Genomic DNA, 20,543 nt, shown 5'->3' on the forward strand with positions numbered 1-20,543 from the left:
AAAGTTTGGAGCTTGGAGTTCACTTTACTTACATTGTAAGTGTATTATATGGGGGGGTAAGAAGGGTATTGCTTAAAGAAATTAAGTTGAGCTGCAGTTATCTGGATGGTCCCATGTCCTTGTGCTTAGTTATTCCTCTTCTATTCTAGCATTAAAAGCAACAAAATAGTTCCTTTTCTAAGCTTCAAACAGCCAAGTACAGTTCTAACTAGGGCAATATTGCTGCAACTAGCTTCCTAGGTAACATTTATCTAGGAGACCCCTGGTATTTAGCCAAAACTTCCATCTACTATTTCATTTGGTTGGATAATATGAGGATTCATCAGGAGTACAGCGTTGGTATCGACTATAGAAATGAAAATCATCTATGGAAGATATAGCTGTTGATAGACACTGAGGGGAGAAACAAAGAACAGTACGGATACTATATTGGCTACTATGTTTGGGGTCAAATCTAGTTCAACAATAAATCTGTAAAACCAATTTCTATCCATGTATCAAGTAAGAAAAATGATGTTCAAACAGAATAATGTCACATTATATGAGATTAATGAACCATATGACATTAATATACAAAAGTTTGTATACAGAGTTCTATTTGTATGGCATTATCAAACAAACAGATATTTAAGATGAACAGTTACTTTTAGAAAGTTCTCTCCTTGTTTTTAATCCTAGTAGGGTAATTTGATCCACCAAGGCTTCTGCTGATAAAGATTTAAATCATATTTGATACACCTTTTTGAAAAGCTTTCTTGAGTTGAATGTCCATTGAACCTATTCCAACTGTTCTTTTGATTCTGCAAATGTGATTTGAGTTTTCTTCTTTCCTCTTTTGTCTCTCTCTTACTCGTGCAGATTTTAGAAGCTCTTTGCTACCCAGGTTTTCAATTCACAGATTGGTAAGTATACAACGCAAAGAAAGATTTCCTAATCCAATAGGTTTCTACTTGCTACTAGTAATTTGATAATGTCGAGCAGGAACATATCAAGTCTACAAGCAACAATCACAGGTTAAGGTTATCTGAGCATGAAAATACCATCAGGCTGAAAGAAGAGGAGGATTACGAAAAAGTTGTATTGTAAACTGATCTCACCCCACTAATATCTAGCATAAAAGATGCCCACCAAAAGTTAAACCACAAACTGATCCAATGCCGCTAGAATCTAATTCACAAGACTGCTACTGCCTGTGATTTCAACCCATTAATAGCAACAGCAAAAAGCCCCAAGTATTGGCACCTTATCTTGTCAATATAACTTATGTACCTTTTGCAAGCAACCATCAAATCATGGTTTAAAGGTAACAAATATTGCAGAAACGGCTAAATGACAATGTTTCAATAGGTAGAACAAAGACTAATAAAGCTGCTGCATCTATAATGGAACTATAGACGACAACACCATTCCCCAATTATACCCAAATGTAAATTAGAAAATTCTAAAGAGAAATGATCCATCAGCTAACCAAACGTCAGAAAACTCTAACCAAACAAATTAAGCAATTAAGAAAAAATAATAATCAACCTCATCAAACACCAATTTTAGCTCCACTTAAAATGAAAAGAAAAAAAAAATGGGATGGATACTATCATCAATATAATGGTATGACAAGTACCTCCGAACAATGAAAGATGATAATACTCTTTTAGTATTATTAAAACAAGAGACCATAAAATTACCTCAACCTCAATCATGTGGAGGCACTGTCCTCCTCTTGTACTAGTATAGCTGACGCAGAATACCATTACTTGAAACCCAAATGAACAAATTCCAAATTAATTACTATCTATGTTTAGGATCCATTTATTTGTGCATGGATCAAGGGCATATGTAACCCAAGCCAAGCCACAATGTAGCTTTATATGTCTGGCGCAGAATGGAGAACAAACTCTACTGCCACAAGGTTTCATGCACACATATCATGTGGCGTAGATTATCATAACAAAAGCCTAAAAGAATGACTAGGACAGCAGTTGGATGATATAGCATCAGAAATGAACATGCACAAATTTGAAAACACATTCATGTCAAACTCATAGCCAGAAGGGAAGATGTAACATTGCATTAAATTCCCTTCAAAAAACTTGAATTCATAAAAATGTTCCTGCTGATCTGATCAACATAAAGACCAGTCAATAACAGGGAGTTCAACGAGGCCTTACAAAATAGAGTCAACCACTAGCAGGCAATGAATATGGTTAAAAAAGCTCACCATATTCCATTTATAGATCAGTAACATTATCGCAAGGAAACTGGTTCTTCTCAGAGTTCTGCAGACAAGTTTTGGCTCTCGTCTGGAGTGGTTAGTATTTCTGAAATAAACTTTATCAAAGAACAGAGCCCGCCTAAGAAGTTATGATCAATAACTCCTCCACCTTCCATGACATGGGCAAAATCAATCAGTTTGACTTCTGCAACAAAGTTCCTTCCCTCCAAAGCCAACTCCTTTTCATAAATCATGAGGACAGAACAAGAATAAAAATGGAAAATAGTTTGATCCTCAAACCATGCTTTCAGCTCCAGGAGCTGTGCCAAAATCCCTGCAGAACCACCATAAACTATTGATGCAAAAGCGCAATCTGGGTCTGAATCTGAATCTGAATCTGCAGTTACATTGGAAGAAACAAATTTCCTCAGCACTAGTCTAACACCATCAGCAGAAAAGCTCCTGATGAACCCTTTGTTAGGTTTCCAGTATCCAGATTCTTCACTTATATATATTTGGAGTCCTGATATCCTGAAACCCAATGGGATGCTTGTGGATTCTCTATCTTTCTTCAAGGATTTTGCTATATAGTCTTCAGATGCTTGGGGAGGCCAGGTTCTAGAGCCAATCTTAGCATCCATGATGGAGGGATTGATGCGACCTGCAACAAGATCTTGCAAAACAAGATGAGGATGCAGGCCAGTTCCATCAGATGCCTCTACAAGCTGAGTGCCATGGAACACGGGAAAATATCTGCGAATGTGATCCGGGATCCTTGTGTTGGAAGCAAATGATGTGTAGAAGGCTACCTCACTGGACCCGCGCTCATGACTCTGAAGAGGCTTGTAAAACCGCCCTGAATTATCTACAAGTGGCCCAAGATTTCCATCAACAGCTTGATGTCCGGCAACTTGATGAACTGGGATGTTAAGCATTGCCCGGAACCTCACGGAATCTACCCTAAAAATAAAAACAAAATCAGCTTTAGAACCCAAAACGAGAAAAAGGATGAAACAGGTGATAAATCAAAGCTACAATATGAAGAAGGAAACTGCTCTTGTTAAGACTTTAGAAGAAAATAAAAAACTTTATTCCATGATTTTCTGACCATGAAGCAAACATGTTGACATTTAAAAGTTGATTGTTATTCATTTTTGCTATGGAAACTAGTCCATACTAAATAGAGCAATGAATCCCAAACCTCAAACATCCCCATCTTGCTATTGAAATTAGTCCATCCTAAATAGAGCATTGAATCCCAAACCTCAAAGATCACCTCCAGTACAGAACATGCCCATTACAATACCTACACTGGTGGTTGCACTACATATCAACAATATAAAACATAAGCACAGATAGGAGACAACCAACTGGTTTTCTACAAAAACCTTTTAAAGTCTTAAAGTTTTCCATCATCTTGTCTTCAAAAAGCAGGGAGGGGCAAAGAGGTAACAAAGAAAATAAAAACAACTACTTGAATTGCATTTAGATAACTACTTTGTACCATCCACGAGGACCTAGCCAAGTGTGAGTACAAAGAAGAAAACTGGAAAAAGAAAGAGAAATTTGATCCATGAATTGCATTTTTTGAAAGGTATCATCAACTCTACAAGAATTATAAAGTTAATGAAAGAAGTACAAGAAGATATGAGCACTTGAATTCAATGCTTCAAGTTCCGCTCTGCAAATACTGAACTTTAGGAATGGTAATGGGAAGGGTTTGGACAGGGGACCCTTCCCCATCCTCATTGACATCCCAGTCCCTATCCCTGTTGGGTATTTTTTTTTTAATTCCTCGCTCCTATCTCCATCCCTTTCCTCATTGGATAATAGGTACCTGAACCCCAGTATATTTTATACATAATATATGTATAAATTATTTTTGTAGTTCAAATATTTTCATCACAATTTTTTCATGCTACTTTTAATTCACTTGTTCATTACAAGAAAAAAAAATAATCAAATGGCAAACAGTAGAATCAAACCAAGAAAACAAATCAACAGCAGCGTTAAAGAAAAAACAAAGACAAACATTATTGAAGAACAAAAACAAGAAAACAGTAAAGACTGCTGTCGGATCCTTGGATCTGACAGAGAATTCCCAGTCGATTGGTGAGAATTGGGGCAGGAAATTAGAGAGAATTGAGAAGAAATTCGGGGAGAGAGGTAATGAATAGAGAATGAGACAGGGAAAGATCAAGAGAGAGGAGAATTTGAGCGGTAAAGCAGAATTTGTCTCAATAATTCTTCAATGACTTGAATTGGGCTGGATCAGTTATTATATACTGGTCCTAGTGGTCAGGAATGGCGCCAAAAGGCTGCCAAATTCAAATGAAGTACAACTGCCTGTAGCTACCATCTAAGGACAATCAGCTATAGCTATAACCACCAATACAATGTACAAGCCCCCAACAGCAGTAGGTACATGACAATTTTTCCCCCTTAAAAATTTCTTGTCCTCAAGAAATACAGAGAAGGTGGGCAGCTTGAGGAAACTGTTTTGAGCAAGTGTGGTAGGTACTCTAGGTGTTGTTATCCAGATGGAGGTGAGACCATTTTACTAGTACTTGAATCAAAGGAGCTCCCTGTTTGAAAATGATCCTCTTGTCCAAAATGGCAGCCCGTTCCATAGTACGGGAAGTATCTTTAACAAAGGAGGGTAAGGAGGGGCTAACTTGTGTTTCCACTGACTTCTTGAGCAGTAATAGTGCAATACTGAGTGAATCTGGGAATCAGCAGGCAGTTGGAGTTTGTAGGCAACATGTCCAGATCTTGTGATAATAGGGGAAGGTCCATAGAACTTTGTGCTCAATTTAGAAACCTATCCTTGAGATAGGGCCCTTTGATGAGAATGTTTTAGCTTCAAATAGACTTCATCTCCCACATCAAACTCTCTTTCACTCCTCCTATCAGCAAACTGCTTCATCTGGTTTTGAGCAGTTGCCAGCTCCTTAACAGCTGTAAAACATTCTGCCGTTGTTGTAGGTAGGTGTCCACAGCTGCTACTGTAGCATGTTCTATGATGGCAGGTAGGAGGGGAGGCTTGTAACCATACAATGCCTCAAATTGTGACATCTTAATGGAGCTGTGATGGCAGGAATTATACCACCACTGAGCCAAGGGAAGCCATTTGTGCGGCACTTTCATTCGAAATGGTTGCTCTCTCTGTCTGATGTTGTGAAGATTTTGTGTTTGTGTGGTTACAATTTGGAAAGTCAAAGTTGAAAGAATGTTGTGACATCTTCATGTTCTGAAGTACAGAGCTTTGGCTCGGTAGCGAGGTGAAGAGAGTCTGTTTCAGCTTGCTATACTTATCTAGAAAATAAAAATTAAGTAATTTACTGCCCATTGTCCAGGTTTACGAAGGGTATTTGAGATTTTCTCAGAGAATTGAATTAGATTCTGACAGCATTATGGTTGCATTTATGGTGGGTTCTGATGAGGGTCGTACCTGAGATTTTAGGACCCTAAGTCGAAATCTAAAAATGGGCCGCTGAATCATAGAATACATTCAAATTTTAGTTTTTCATAATAAAGCATACAAAAATAAATAAATATTTATACCATATCAAAGAATAAAATTGAAAATTTCCAAAATTATCAATTAAAAACTACTCTCTTTACAATTTTAGAGGCAAAAATATAAATCAAGTTTACATAACCAAATTGTTCGAGCATTTTTTTCTTGATAGACAACATAGCCAATCCATTCAATCCGTCTTATGACATAGTTAAGTGGAAATAAGTCTTGATCAACTTCAACTTAGAGAAACATCTTTATGCAGATGCAACTGTAACTAGTATAGTCACCAAGTTTCTTGTTCCTTCACCAAAGTTTCACCTAGGTTTTCAACTATTTCTTCTGTCTGTGTTGCTATTAAAATATTTAAACATATTACCGGTCTGACATTGAACTAATGCTTCTTCCCTCTGTTTCCTTTTTTTTTTTTTTTTTTGAGCTCCAGACAACGTTTACAAGCACACTTAAATAATAATAATCTTAAACTATCTAGACTTGTAATAATAATAAAAAAAATAAAATAAACAGGCATCTCTAGACTCTAGTTCTAACTTCTAACAAGAAAACAGTTGTCATCATGTCATGTATCATAAACAAAATAGAGCAACATCAATAAAATTAAATTTGCTTTTACCAGATTCAGCAAACATCAACAAAATAGACATAGGCAAGCAAGCCAAATCTCCGAATGCATCATAAACGAAACGAAATGAAGGAGCAACTAACCGCTAATTAAGAAGTCGGATGGAAAGAAAGTTGAAGCAGATATGGAGACTGGAGTCAGAGCCTCTGAGAAGCAGATCTGAAAGACTGAATCTGATGAGTGATGAGCCAATCGGCAATCGAGAGGTAGCGATCGACCAGCGACAGCGAGCGACGCAGGAGCAAGAGGCACCGGACACGAGGGCGAGCCGGCGAGGGTGCGAAACTGCGATGGAGCTAGAGAGAGGCAGCGAGCAGCGAGAGGCGAGGGCGAGGGCAGGAGTGACGGACGGAGCGAGAGAAAGGCTGGGCAGCGAGCGAAAGCGAGAGGGGGAGAAGGCCAGGCGCGAGGCAGGTTTGCAGAGGGGGAGGGGGTGGACGGCTGACAGTGGGCCCTTGGGGGGTTCCCAATTTTATGGGCCCCCAAAGAATCAAATATTCACGGGCCAGGTCCGGCCCTGGTTCTGATATAAGATTCATGTTCCTGTTTTCATGGGCTGTGACAAATATCAGTCAGTTCATCTTTTCTTATTTATTTTTATCCAACCAAACTAATAAATATATATATGTTTTATTCCATTCCCATTAATTTTCTGCTCCTCTCCTGAACTTGCTGAACAAAATTTGCCAACCAGAAATCATCCGCTCAATCCCAACTTCAACCATCTCTTTTCTCCTCTGTTCCTCGTGCGATAGAAATTGAAATCTGAAAATCCTTCGGGCAACATTTCAGCGACCCTTGTTGATTCTAGTGATGATCTGCGGCGGTCCTCTCCTCTGTACAATCAACAAAGTTCAGATCATGTATTAAAAAACCCTCCCTCCTTAGCTTGGTAACTTTGAACTCTCAAACCTTTTTCTGAGATCAATTGTGTATGTCTTATTTTTCTTTCAATCTTCATACTTTGTTTTCCTTTTCAAAGCAGCCGTGAGAAGGGGGAAAATTCCCAAATACAAATCTGGCGTGCCTTTATTTTGTCTTCTTAATACTTGCTGCTACGTCTTGTGTTCTTCAGCTGTGTTTGCCTTTTTAGTGCTGCTACTACTTGTTTTACCTGTCTTTGTTTTTCCAATATGCAAGTTGCCATGTACCTACTGCTGTTTGGCCCCCGCCGCGGGGGGGTGGTGGGGGCGGTGTAATGGTTAGATGGTATAGTTAATTGTACTTAGATGGTAGGTACAGGCAGTTATACTTCATTTGAATTTGGCAGCCTTTTGGCACCATTCCCAACCGCTAGGGATCAGTATACAATAATTGATCCAGACTAATTCAAGTCATTGAAGAATTATTGAGACAAATTCTGCTATCCGGCTCAAAGTCCCTTTTCTCTCTCTCTCTCTCTCTGTTCATTCCCTCTCTCCCCAAATTTCTTCTCAATTCCCCTAATTCAAGGATTGTCTCTCAAATTCAAGGATCTCTCTCTCTCTCTCTTCATTCCCTCTCTCCCCAAATTTCTTCTCAATTCCCCTAATTCAAGGATTGTCTCTCAAATTCAAGGATCTCTCTCTCTCTCTCTCTCTTCATTCCCTCTCTCCCCAAATTTCTTCTCAATTCCCCTAATTCAAGGATTGTCTCTCAAATTCAAGGATTTGACAAATTGGCACCAGAGCACATCCTCGCCCAGCGATTCCCACCTGCGATCTCAATTCTGATTGCAGACGACGCCAGAATGAAAAACTTCGAATCCCAACTATAACAATTCAACTCGATGATCTCCACTTTGCAAGCCAAGGTTGATTCATCGGAGATTGGATCGAACAGGAACCATGAAGCGATTGTCACCATGGATCAAAGATTGGAAACCATGGATCAGAAGCTAGAGAACTCGATGGATGGATTGGCAAAGAGGTTGGACTGTTTTATGTTGTTGTTCTCCAAATTGCCCCAAGTAAGTCTCCCTCATGAGTTTCCTCCTAGAGAGAGATTGGATCCACTCCTACCTGGGAATGGAATGATCCATAGAGTAGCCAGATTCTCAGCATTTGAGGTAGAACAGGTAGTGGTTGGGGACAACATAGTATAAAGAAAGAAAGAAGTACAGGCTACCTCTAATCAACTCTGCTTTCCTATGCCTAAGCTAGAGATTCCCCTATTTGATGGGCATAACCCTAGCTAGTGGGTAAGAAGGTGTGAGAGAATGTTTACCCTGTACAATTTTTCGGACTAGTAGAAGGTCACATTGGCTTCTGCTTACCTCAATGATGTAGGGAATGCCTGGTTCCAAGGTTGGATTAAGGTTAGAGATGGCTGCCAATGGGCAGAGTTTGTGGAAGATTTGTGTGAGAGGTTTGGGGATCAAAGCATGATGGATGTTCTAGAGGAGTTTAACAAATTAAGATAAGAGGATTCAGTGTAGACCTATCAACTAAAATTTGAGGAGCTAAAATCACTTATGTTAAACCTCAACCCCTATTTGACATAAGCCTACTTTGTCTCAAGCCTCATTACTGACTTGAGTGACAAATTAAGGCCCACAGTGAAGATGTTGTAGCCAAGGACCATCAAACAGGCAACTGAGAGTGCTAGGCTACAAGAGCTTACAATGGAAGCTTTAATGAAGAAGCAGAGGTTATAGCCAAGGGGGACAAGCTCCAGTGCTTTACATTAAGTAATTAAGGGGTTCAATAAGGAGGTAGTTAAGATTGGCCATAGCTCTAGGAGTTTGGCTGTTCCATCCACTGCTATATCTAATCAGCTACTGGGGGAAAGGATTATTGAATAAACAAGATAGACAGGATTATGTTTTCTATGTGGGGATAAATATGCAACAGGGCATCAGTGGAAGAGGCAGTTACTCTTACTGGAAGGAGAGGAAGAAGTAGAGGCAGGGGAAGAGGTACCAACAGTTACAACTGAGATAGAAGGAGAAGATAATGGGGAGATTTCCTTGCATGCCCTAAGGGGTTTAACCAATAGCAAGATCATCAAAGTGGAAGGGAAGGTGCACAACTGCAATCTGATGGTCCTAGTAGATTGCGAGAGCACCATAGTTTCTTTGATGAGAGCACAACTAAGAAATTAGGCAACAAACTCACTAGCACACAACCCCTGTTAGTGACTGTGGCCAATGGTAACAAGGTATTTAGCAAGTCAGCCTGTGTTGGATTCTAATGGGAGATGCATGGAAAGGACTTTGAAGCTGATATGAGGTTGTTGAAGCCAGGAGGATGTGATATAGTTTTGGGGGTTGATTGGATGAAGAATGTAAGCCCCATTAGCTTTGACTTTAATAGGATGGAAGTGACTTTTGAAAAAGATGGGAGGAATATGACTCTTACAGGTAGCACAAAAACAAATATATGCAAGATGATTACTGGGAGGAAGCTACAAAAGATGTTCAAAAACAAGTTGTCTCAAGTGGCACAACTGTTCTCTATTCATGCCATGGACGACATGGGGGGAAATCAGAAGCAGGAAGGTGAACTAATGCTGACTGTCAGCAGCCAACTTCATCACCATTGGGAGGTACATGAACTCGACTCTCTTAACATACTATTAGTTGAGTTTGAGGACCTGTTTGTAGAGCCTAACTCCTTACCTCCTAAAAGACCTTTGGACTATTCCATTTCTCTCAAAGTTTTTGAACACAAATGTTATGATTAGGAGTGCTAGGACCACTCAAATCTTCAGCCAAATGTAAAGCACACCCTCACTCGAATACAAATCAATCAACGGAATGTAAAAGCAGAATTTAAAGCAATAATGGAAATAGGGAAAGAGACAATCAAACCACACAAGAGAGAAGGATTTATCCTAGTTCAGATTGCTGTGAGCAATCCTACATCCACCCTTGGTCTGAGAGCAATCCACTAGAAATCCAAATTGAATCAATACAATAAAACCTCACATCTATCACACAAGTACATCGCTCCACTGAGATTACAAAGAACCTTTATAATAAGTCTTTTCTCTCAATTTTTAGAACAACACTCATATACAAAATGAATGATCAAGTAAGTCACGACTGTCTGCCTAAGCCTTCTATTTATAGAGGATTTGGGCGGATATTACAAGGGTGTTTTCAGAACAACCCTCGTATACAAAATGAATGATTAAGTAAGTCATGATTGTTCGCCTAAGCCTTCTATTTATAGAGGATTTGGGAAGATATTACAAAGGTTTTAAGTTAGACTACACAAAGTCTAAACTACCCCTCATATATACAACATAAGATAGCCTCTTCCTAACTTAGTTTATTTAGCCGCTTCCAATCACTTGAGAGTTCTCTTGATTCCCTCTATCCTTCTAGAAAAATACTCAATGCAAAACTCAACAACAGATCCTTAAAGAACAAACTCAACTTTAACAATACAGTATATGATCATTTTTTAAATACCCATGTGCTGCAGTTGCAAGTAACCGCTATAGGAATACATGATAATCATGACTTTTCATACCCAATATTTTGCAATTATTAACATTTACGCACCGAGCTAGTTTTGATGCATACCCATCTGGTAATTTAATTGAATTTAACCATTCACAAAACTTTTTCCTTTTTGTCAATGACAAACTGTAAAATGCAAACAACATCAGAAACTTGTCACCATCTCGTTGCAAGTGCAACTCTTTTCTTATGCCCATTGCTTCCAAATCCATATGAGTCTTAAAATTGTCCTTAGTCTTTCCAAATCCTCTATAAATAGAAGGCTTATGCAAACAGTCGTGACTTACTTGATCATTCACTTTGTGTATGAGTGTTGTTCTGAAAACACCCTTGTAATATCCGCCCAAATCCTCTATAAATAGAAGGCTTAGGCGGACAGTCATGATTTACTTGATCATTCATTTTGTATACGAGTGTTATTCTGAAAACTGAGAGAAAAGACTGATTATAAAGGTTTTTTGTAATCTCAGTGGAGCGGTGTACTCATGTGATAGATGTGAGGGCTTCTTGTATTGATTCAATTTGGATTTCTAATGGATTTCTCTCGGACCAAGGTTAGATGTAGAATTACTCACAGCAATCTGAACCAGGATAAATTCTTGTCTCTTGTGTGGTTTAATTGTCTCTTTCCCTATTTCCATTATTGCTTTAAATTCTACTTTTACATTCTGGCCCCGTTTGTTGCAGCTTAATTAAAGAAATTATAGTTTATAGCTTCTTAGATTATAGCTTCTAAAATTTAGAATAAGTTGTGAACCTGTTTGCTGCAGTTTCTTAGAAGTTGTAGTTAAGTAGTTGTGGTGTTTGATACCATAAGCTGTAAAATAACTTATTTTTGTATAATTATCCATAATACCCTTAGTAGTTATAGAATGATAATTTAAAAATTAATTAGTGTATATATATAAGTTTCAAGTGTTATAAAAAAATTAATTAAAGTATAGAGAGAGAGAGGAAGATGAAGAGAGAGAGGAAGAGATTTGAAAATGGAGATGATGGTGGAAAAGAAAAACCCATGATTGCATAAACAAGAGGGTAATTCTTTGCTAAAAATAAGGACAAAATTGTCATAAAAATGTAATTATTTAAGCAGAAGTTGTAAAAGCTGGGGTACCCCAGCTTTGAAAAAGCCAGCTTCTACCCCTTCTAAAAGCTAGTAGAAGCTATAAGTTAGAATTCTATAAGCTAAAACAAACACTACATCCCAACTTTTTTGAAGCTAGAAGCTAGAAGTTGCAGCTTTTAAGCTGCAACAAACAGGGCCTCTGTTGATTTATTTGTATTCGGGTGAGGGTGTGTTTTACATTTGATTGAAGATTTGAGTGGTCCTAGTGCTCCTAATCATAACATCTATGTTCAAAAACATTAAGAGAAATGGAATGGTCCAAAGGTCTTTTAGGAGGTAAGGAGTTAGGCTTTACAAACAGGTCCTCAAACTCAACTAATATTATGTTAAGAGAGTTGAGTTCATGTACCTCCCAATGGTGCTGAAGCTGGCTGCTGACAGTCAGCATTAGTTCACCTTCTTGCTCCTGATTTCCCTCCATGTCGTCCATAGCATGAATAGAGAACAGTTGTGCCATTTGAGACACCTTGCTTTTGAACATCTTTTGTAGCTTCCTCCCAATAATCATCTTATATATACTTGTTTCCATATTGCCTATAAGAGTCATCTTTCATCCATATTTTTCAAAAGTCATTTCCATCCTATTGAAGTTAAAGATGATGGGGCTTACATTCTTCATCAAGTCAAGCCCCAAAACTATATCACATTCTCTTAGCTTCAACAACCTCAAATCAGCTTCAAACTCCTTTCCATGCATCTCCCATTAGAATCCAACACAGGCTGACTTGCTAAATACCTTGTTGCCATTGGCCACAGTCACTGATAGGGGCTGTTTTCCAATGAATTTGCTACCTAACTTCTTGGTTGTGCTCTCATCAAAGAAGCTATGGGTGCTTCTGCAATCAACTAGGACCATCAACTTGTAGCTGTGCACCTTCCCTTTTACTTTGATGATCTTGCTATTAGTCAAACCCCTTAAGGCATGCAAGGAAATCTCCCCATTATCGTTCTCTTCTATCTCAGTTGTAACTGTTGGTACCTCTTCCCCTGCCTCTACTTCTTCCTTTCTTTCCAGCAAAAGTAACTGCCTCTTCCACTAATGCCCTGTTGCATATTTATCCCCACATAAAAAGCATAATGTCGTCTGTCTCATCTATTCAACAATCCTTCCCCCCAATAGCTGATTAGAAGTAGTAGTGGATGGAACAACCAAACTCTTAGAGCTCTGGCCAATCTTAACTACCCACCATGGGTACTAGAAACTTCCTCTACATTAGCTCCCATAAAGTTTCTTTTGTGCATGTCATTCGACATTCTTTGAGCATCATTATCCCGATCATTAAAATCACCTCTATTATATGAATCACACATTGATTATCATTATCTAATTGAAAAGGCTCACAATGATGTATCTATTGAGCATAGTTTTCTAGCATCCCATAAAGAAAAATATCTTGTTTGACTTACGTTAAAACTTTTCAAGATACAATTGTTACAGTTTTGGCATGGGCATTGGATCTTAACAATGGAGTCAACACGATATTTTGTAGCATCTAAGAAATTTTGGACCACTTGAATGTATGCGAGACAAAATTTATTTTTGAGTTTTATCCAACTTCTATCCATTAAGTCATCCTAATATTAAAGAGCCAAAAAAAATGAAATGAAACTTAAGCAATTCAATAACTCATTGTTGAATCTTGGATCTCTTTTCACACAAGAACCACCACTCTCTCACATCCAACTCTCACCCGATAAGAACAAAAATAGAGTAATGTGAAAACAGAACTAATGAAAGCAATAACAGAAAAGTGAAGAGACAAGAAAACTTATCCTGGTTCAGGCATAAAATGCCCTACATCCAGACTGATGAACCCTTTGACAGAATCCACTAGAGAAGAATCCAGAATACAACACTACCTCTCTCACACATACTTAGACTATGAACAATAGCCTCTCTCCTGAAAATAGAAGGATCGAGCCTTTACTCTCTCTCAATTCTCTAAAGCCTGTGTAAGATACAACAAAATAAAATGAATGTTGAATCGCTTGCTAAGAACCTATCTGCCTCTATTTATAAGAGAGAGAGGCGGTTACAAACTAGGGACTTAAATGCAAATAGGAAAAAATTAAGGAACTATTGGTAAGTTAGTTTCGTTACATTTTAAACTCACAAAATATAAAATACACACTTATTTCTAACTATATTTAAAATCTTCTATCGAGAATTGATGCTAACTAATGCAAATCCTAACAATTTTCTCCACCATTTGCATAATTGAGCCTTTAATTTTCAGTCTTCTAGGTTTTGCTTCTGCATCCTTTCTTCCATCTTCCAACTTCCTTCTAAGCTTAAATTGCTTAGACTTCCTCAAGGTATGTTAACTAGCTTCATACAGTGCTTCATCTTGGCTGCTGGAATGGCCTTGGTGAACATATCCGCTGCATTGTCTTCTCTTGTCACATTTTCCAGCTTTAGCTCTTTCCTGTTAAGAATTTCCCTGATAAAATGCAATTGTACATTAATATGTTTTGTGCGTTCATGGTGTGCCTAATTTCTAGCTAGGTGAATGGCACTTTGGCTATCACATTTTAGGGTTGTATCTACCTCACTTGTAACATCCCGCCTCGCCAGGCGTGTCACTATAAGGAAATTCTTGAGAATCTTTTCTTTTCAAGTTCATCATGTGCGGGGCATCAAGAACAACCTCCAAATGCACACACAGGCCGGTACCCGCAGTGATTCCAAGAACAATTTTCACATGCACACAAGATCCCAAAACCCCAGTCTTACCCATTTAACTAACAAGATCAATAGTCTTAAACTAAACGAGTCATAATATTACGCAGCAGATATAGTAACATCAAAATATTGTGGCCTACCATGAGGTTCATACTTAGCGTTTCCATACCAAAATAAGTATTACAACATTACAAAATGATAACAACACTATCACGCTAAACATCGTCAGCCCTCAACTGGCCACGTCCTCGCATTTGCAGTAGTTCCTAGCTGGAACGTTGAATGTTCTAGGGGCATAACCCAGATTAGATGATAAAATATCAAAATGATGGCATGATACAGCTTAATGAATGCATGAAACACACACGAGCATGGCATGTACAAACAACAACAACATGAAACACATCTAACTTGAGAAATCTCCCTAGCATACTCAACCTCTCGTGGAAAATCCATTTCACACACCTTTGGGTTGACCTTGTCGCGACATACTCAATCCCTGAGTGCCCTGCTATGTCACCCGATCACTAGGATTAACCTTACTCCATTCTCAAGAAGACCCCATCCTATCCCCCACGGACAAAACCACGACGCGAAAATCAATACCTCGATGATATGAAAAACCACACGCCATGCGCCGACTCTTTTATAGATAAAAAAAGTTAATGTAACATACCACATGTTCAATATGCATACGATGCCACAAGTACATAAGTAAAACGCCTACACGATATAACCTAAATTCTGGAGGGTATAACTGCTCGTTGGAACTGGTTCGAACACATGCAACCTAAGCTCGGGAGGGTAGAATCGCTCACCTGAACCTACTACACATACACCAAACCATTTTCAAGACAATGGGTAAGATTGGAATCGAATTACTCACCTTATTCGAAAAGTTGATTTGCGCCTCGTAATGTGTACTAAGCTTTGAAATGCTCGTCTGAATAATTTCTTGGCTTTGGCATTCTCCTCTAGCGTCAAATTAATCCTTAGAATTTTCTGAGATTTTTCGAAAGATTTTCCCTATTTTTCCTTTATTTCTTTTATTTTCTTTTTTTCTTTTTTCTTTTATTCTTTTCTTCTTATTCTTCCCGCGCGCACAGCCATGCGACCGCCGCCTCTTGGCCCTCTGTTGGCCTCTACTTGGCTTTTCGCTGGCCTCTACTTGGCCCTCTACCGGCCGCCTCGGCTTTGCCGAACCACTGCCATCGACCGCAGTTGGTTGCTGCCTCGCTGCAACTAGTTGCGGCCATGGCTGCTATGGCCGAGCTTGCTTTGCCGCCCACCTCTTCTCGAGCTTTCATCGATCCTAGCGACCTCGCCGGACGTCGCTGCTCCTACGGCCATCACCGTGGCCGTTGCTGGCCACTTCGGGTTCTTGCTGCCATGGCGGTGGCTTGCGACCATGGACGCTGCCCGCTTGCTGTGGCTGCTTTCGGCCTTCGTTGCGGCTGCTTCCAGCCACAAGCTTCGGTCCCAACCCTCTCCCTCGATCCCTCAAGCTCTCAGCCACTCTCTCCCTCACTACAACTCTCGGCCACCTGCTTCCATTTCCATTCTTCCTCATTTCTTCTTCATTTCTCTTCTCTATTTATAGAGAAACCAACAACTCAAACCATCATTCCTTGAAGCCCACTTGTAGCAAAACTTAATCCTCAAGTTTGCTGCCCACTTACACCACTTGCAGAAGACGAATCTGGAAGCTTATAGAAGCTTCATTGCAGCCATACGCACACATGTGAATATGTATATATATCTATATCTATATAATACACCCACACATATGGGATTTGCACATTAATCCCTAATTTCATCATAATATCACTTGGGTAATTCCCTTATTGCAATTATGCCCTTAAATCTCAATTTACTTTGCATTACAATACCAAAAACGCAAAATTAATAACTTCAAAGTTAGTCGATAATAACGATTTCGCTCCAGTGTCCTCACTGAGGTATTGTTTCATTTTGAAACCACTGAAGGGTTATTCCTTACAAAAAATCAGAGCATCCTCAGGCTTCCGTTGACTTCCCGGAAGTCCTCTATAATAATTCGATTTCTTAGCTTGATTCGTAGCTGCATTTTAGCTGTACCAAAAACTGTTCCCGATCCAATTTCTTTCGATACCATAAATCCTATCTCGAGATGCTCTTCAATTCCATATCATTTTTCTTAGATATCTAGGCTCTAGGGCACTCCCTGCAATTGATTCAGTCATTCATAGCGGTAAGAAATTACCTTATAACCTCAATTTGTCTAAAATTTTTCATTTTTGCCCCAAGATAATTTACACTTGAGTCCTTTAGAAATTCTCGGGTATTACATCACTTCCTAGCAATTCCCCTAGAAGCCCTTTTAACCACATAACCTCCTTTATTGCCTCTGCTTGGGCAATATATTCTGCCTCAATATTTGATAAGGCTACAACATGTTGTAAACTTGCCTTCCAACTCACTGTGGCATCCCAAATCTTGAAGACATAGCCTGTAGTTGATCTTCTCCTATCCTGATTCGATGCATAGTCTGCATTGGAGTATCCTAGGATCTTGGCTTTCTATTTCTATTCCTGCTCACCATAGACCAAACCAGTACCTAATGATCCTCTTAGGTACTTAAACATCCACTTAATTGCACCCGAATGAGCCTTCCCTGGGTTTGCCATAAACCAGCTAACCACACTTATGGCATGAGCAAGATCTGGCTGAGTACAGACCATGCTATACATCAAGCTTCTTACTGCACTAGAGTATATGACATCTCTCATTTCTTCCATATCTTCCTAATTCATAGGAGATTAACATGCTGATAGTTTGAAATGTTGGGAAAACGAAGTGCTGACAAACTTTGCATCAGCTGTACCAAATCTTTGAATTAATTTCCTTAGGTAATTTTCTTGCGACATTCTTAGGGTTCTTATCTTTCTATTCCTATTAATTTCAATTCTCAATATCTTCCTTATCTCTCCTAAGTCTTTCATTTCAAATGCTAACTTTAAGTCTAGCTTTAACTACTGGATTTCATCCCTTGATTGACTTGCAATCAAGGTATTGTCAACATAGAATAGGAGGTACAAGAATATGTTGTTTGATACTTGTTTAAAGTATACACAAGAATTATACAAACTCCTAACAAAACCATGTTCAATCATAAAAGTGTCAAATCTTTTATACCATTGACGTGGGAATTGTTTTAGTCTATATAGGGATTTCCTAAGAAGGCATACTTGCTATATTTTTCCTTTAGATTTGAACCCTTTTGGCTGCTCCATGAGAATCTTTTCATCTAATTCTCCATGTAAGAAAGCAATTGTGACATTCATTTGTTTTAAAAACAAATCCATGTGGGTTGTCATTGCAAGGAGTATTCTAATTGGGGTGTGCCTTACCACAGGGGAAAACACCTCATTATAATCTACTCCTGCAACCTAGGTAAAGCCTCTTGCAACCAGCCTAGCCTTATATCTAGGCTTAGGGTCCTCATTCCTTTATTTTATAGAGCCATTTATAGCCCACTATTCTCTGTCCCTTAGGCCTGTCAACTAAGGTCCAGGTCTCATTTTTCCTTAGAGGGTTTATTTTAGATTTCATAGCCTCAGTCCACTTCTTTGAATCCTTAGAGGCTATTGCTTCCTCATACATTAGAGGTTCATCCCCCACAACCTCCGATGCTATTGTGAATGCATAAGAAATCAGGTCTGAAAACCCATATCTCTTATGGGGTTTGGATTGCTTTTTTTGCTTATCTAGAGCAACATTACACCTATGCTGGTCAAGCTCATATTCGGCATCTGATCCCTCATCTCTCTCTTTTTATGGGTCAAATTCTTGGTCAACTATGGGTTCCTCTAGTTCTTCTTCCTGATCCAAACCCTGGCTTTGAGAGCTAATTTCTACTGCACTAGGTATATTTTCTTGCCATTCTATATCTACATTTTCTATTGCATATGATAGCTCCTAAAAACCATTTTCATGCAGACCCTTAGCTACAGATTTCTCATCAAAGATGACATCCCTTGTAACTAAAATCCTTTGGTTTTCAGGTTCTAGACTCCATAGTTTGTACCTTTTTACCCCAGCTGGATATCCAATAAAAATACATTTTTGAGCTCTCGGTTCCAGTTTTCCTTATTTTACATGGGTATATGTAATACACACAAATACCCTTAGGTGTTTTAGGCTAGGTTTATGACCTGTCCATTTCTCGTAAGGGGTCTTAAATTCTATGGCAGTAGATGGAGATCGATTTAGCACATAGGTTGCAGTGTTCACAACTTCTCCCCTAAAATGCCTTTGAGAGATTTGCATGGAATAACATACACCTAACTCTCTCTAGGAGAGTTCTATTCATCCTCTCGGCAAGGCCATTTTGTCTAGGATTTCCTGGGGCAGTCAAATGCCTAACTATCCCACTCCCTTTACATAGGTTTGTGAACTCTTTGTTGCAGAATTTAAGACCATTGTCAGTCCTAATGGTCTTTATCTTTCTCCCCCTTTGGTTTTCTATCATGGTTTTCTATGTTTTGAATGCCTCAAAAGTATGTTTTTTTGTTTTCAAAACATAAATCCATACCATTCTAGAGAAATCGTCTATTATGGATAAAAAATATTTGGCTCCACCATAAGTGACAGTCTAGGCAGGTCCCCATAAATTTCTATGGATGTAATCTAGGGGTCCCTTAGATGAGTGTATAGTAGTTTTATTGAATTTTACCTTAGTGGACTTCTTGTATATACAGGATTCGCACTTATCTAGGCCTGCCACTTGGTTTGCTAACATTCCTTGTTTTGTTTAGCTAATTCTTTAAGGCCAAGCTAACTAATGTGAGCCATCCTAAGGTACCATAATCTAAAGGTTGTGGCTCCCTTATCACCAGCAACTGCTACTTCCCCATTTAATGCAGCAGCCTGCAGAACATATATCCCATTTTGCTGGCTGGCCTTAATACTTGCTAGGGATCCTTTGGATACCTTAAGTGTATCTCCCTCTCCTTTGAAACTATAGCCAGTTTTAGTTAATTCCCAGGAGAGATTAAGTTTCTTTTTAATTCAGGGATGTGTCTCACAACTTGAAGGGTCCTATAGGTATTGTCATGAATCTTAGCCTTACATCTCCTATTCCTAGGACCTTACACTCGCAATCATTTCCTAAAAGGACCTTACCCCATCAGTGACTTGGTAATTTTCAAACCAGTGTTTATTGGGTGTCATGTGGAAGGAACAATCGGAGTCCATGATCCACATTTCCTTCACCAAGTTCTCACATATTGTTAGTGCATCAGAACTATCATACCCAAACTCACACATTGAAGCTCCACCATCTGAGACATTCTTCTCCTTGAAATATTTCTTTCTTTTTGGATAATTTCTCTTAAAATGCCCTTCTTCTTGGCAATGTTAACACTTAACCGGACCCCTCCCATTTCTTGACTTAGGTTTAGATTATTTTTTCCTTTGGAATCCTTTTTAAGACTCCTAGATCTAGTAGTCAAAACATCACCACTGGAGGATTTTTCTTCCTGGTTATGTCTCAAGTCTTTTGAATTTAGGTCTCCTATTACATCTTCTAAAGACAATTTATCTCTGTCATGTTGCAAAATATCAACAAAGTGCTCATATGACCAAAGCAAAGAGTGTAATAAAACTAATGTCTTATCTTCATCATCATATTTAACATTGACGTTTTCTAGGTTTACGCAAAGTTTATTAAACTCGTCTATATGATCTTGCAACTTTTGATTTTCTTTCATCTTAAATGTAAAGAATTTTGTCTTTATGTAACACCCCCTCTCCTAGAACTGCCCGAGAAGAGGTGCTACGGGAAAAATAAGATAAACTAACTGATAATCTGAAATCTGATACCATGACTGAACATCTCAATCAACTGGGATAAACACTTTGAGTCAATACAGACT

The 20,543-nt window shown here is 38.8% G+C and overlaps 2 protein-coding genes across 2 annotated transcripts in view; both read right to left on the minus strand.

The window, feature by feature from the left end:
• Window positions 1-6,598, minus strand: part of LOC127790497 (inositol polyphosphate multikinase alpha-like) — a 16,402-nt gene extending 9,804 nt beyond the window's left edge. Inside the window, 1 exon segment of the mRNA XM_052320040.1 lies at window positions 6,456-6,598. The gene's annotated coding sequence lies outside the window, so the exon portion shown is untranslated.
• Window positions 2,040-6,598, minus strand: LOC127790496 (inositol polyphosphate multikinase alpha-like). The gene is given in 3 exon segments (XM_052320039.1): window positions 2,040-2,283; window positions 2,285-3,164; window positions 6,456-6,598. Coding segments are annotated over 2 exon segments (918 nt in total). The 5' UTR covers window positions 3,145-3,164; window positions 6,456-6,598; the 3' UTR covers window positions 2,040-2,225.
• Window positions 6,599-20,543: the final 13,945 nt, after the last annotated feature.

This window comes from Diospyros lotus, chromosome 14 (genome assembly GCF_014633365.1).
Source record: "Diospyros lotus cultivar Yz01 chromosome 14, ASM1463336v1, whole genome shotgun sequence".
Lineage (NCBI taxonomy): Eukaryota > Viridiplantae > Streptophyta > Magnoliopsida > Ericales > Ebenaceae > Diospyros > Diospyros lotus.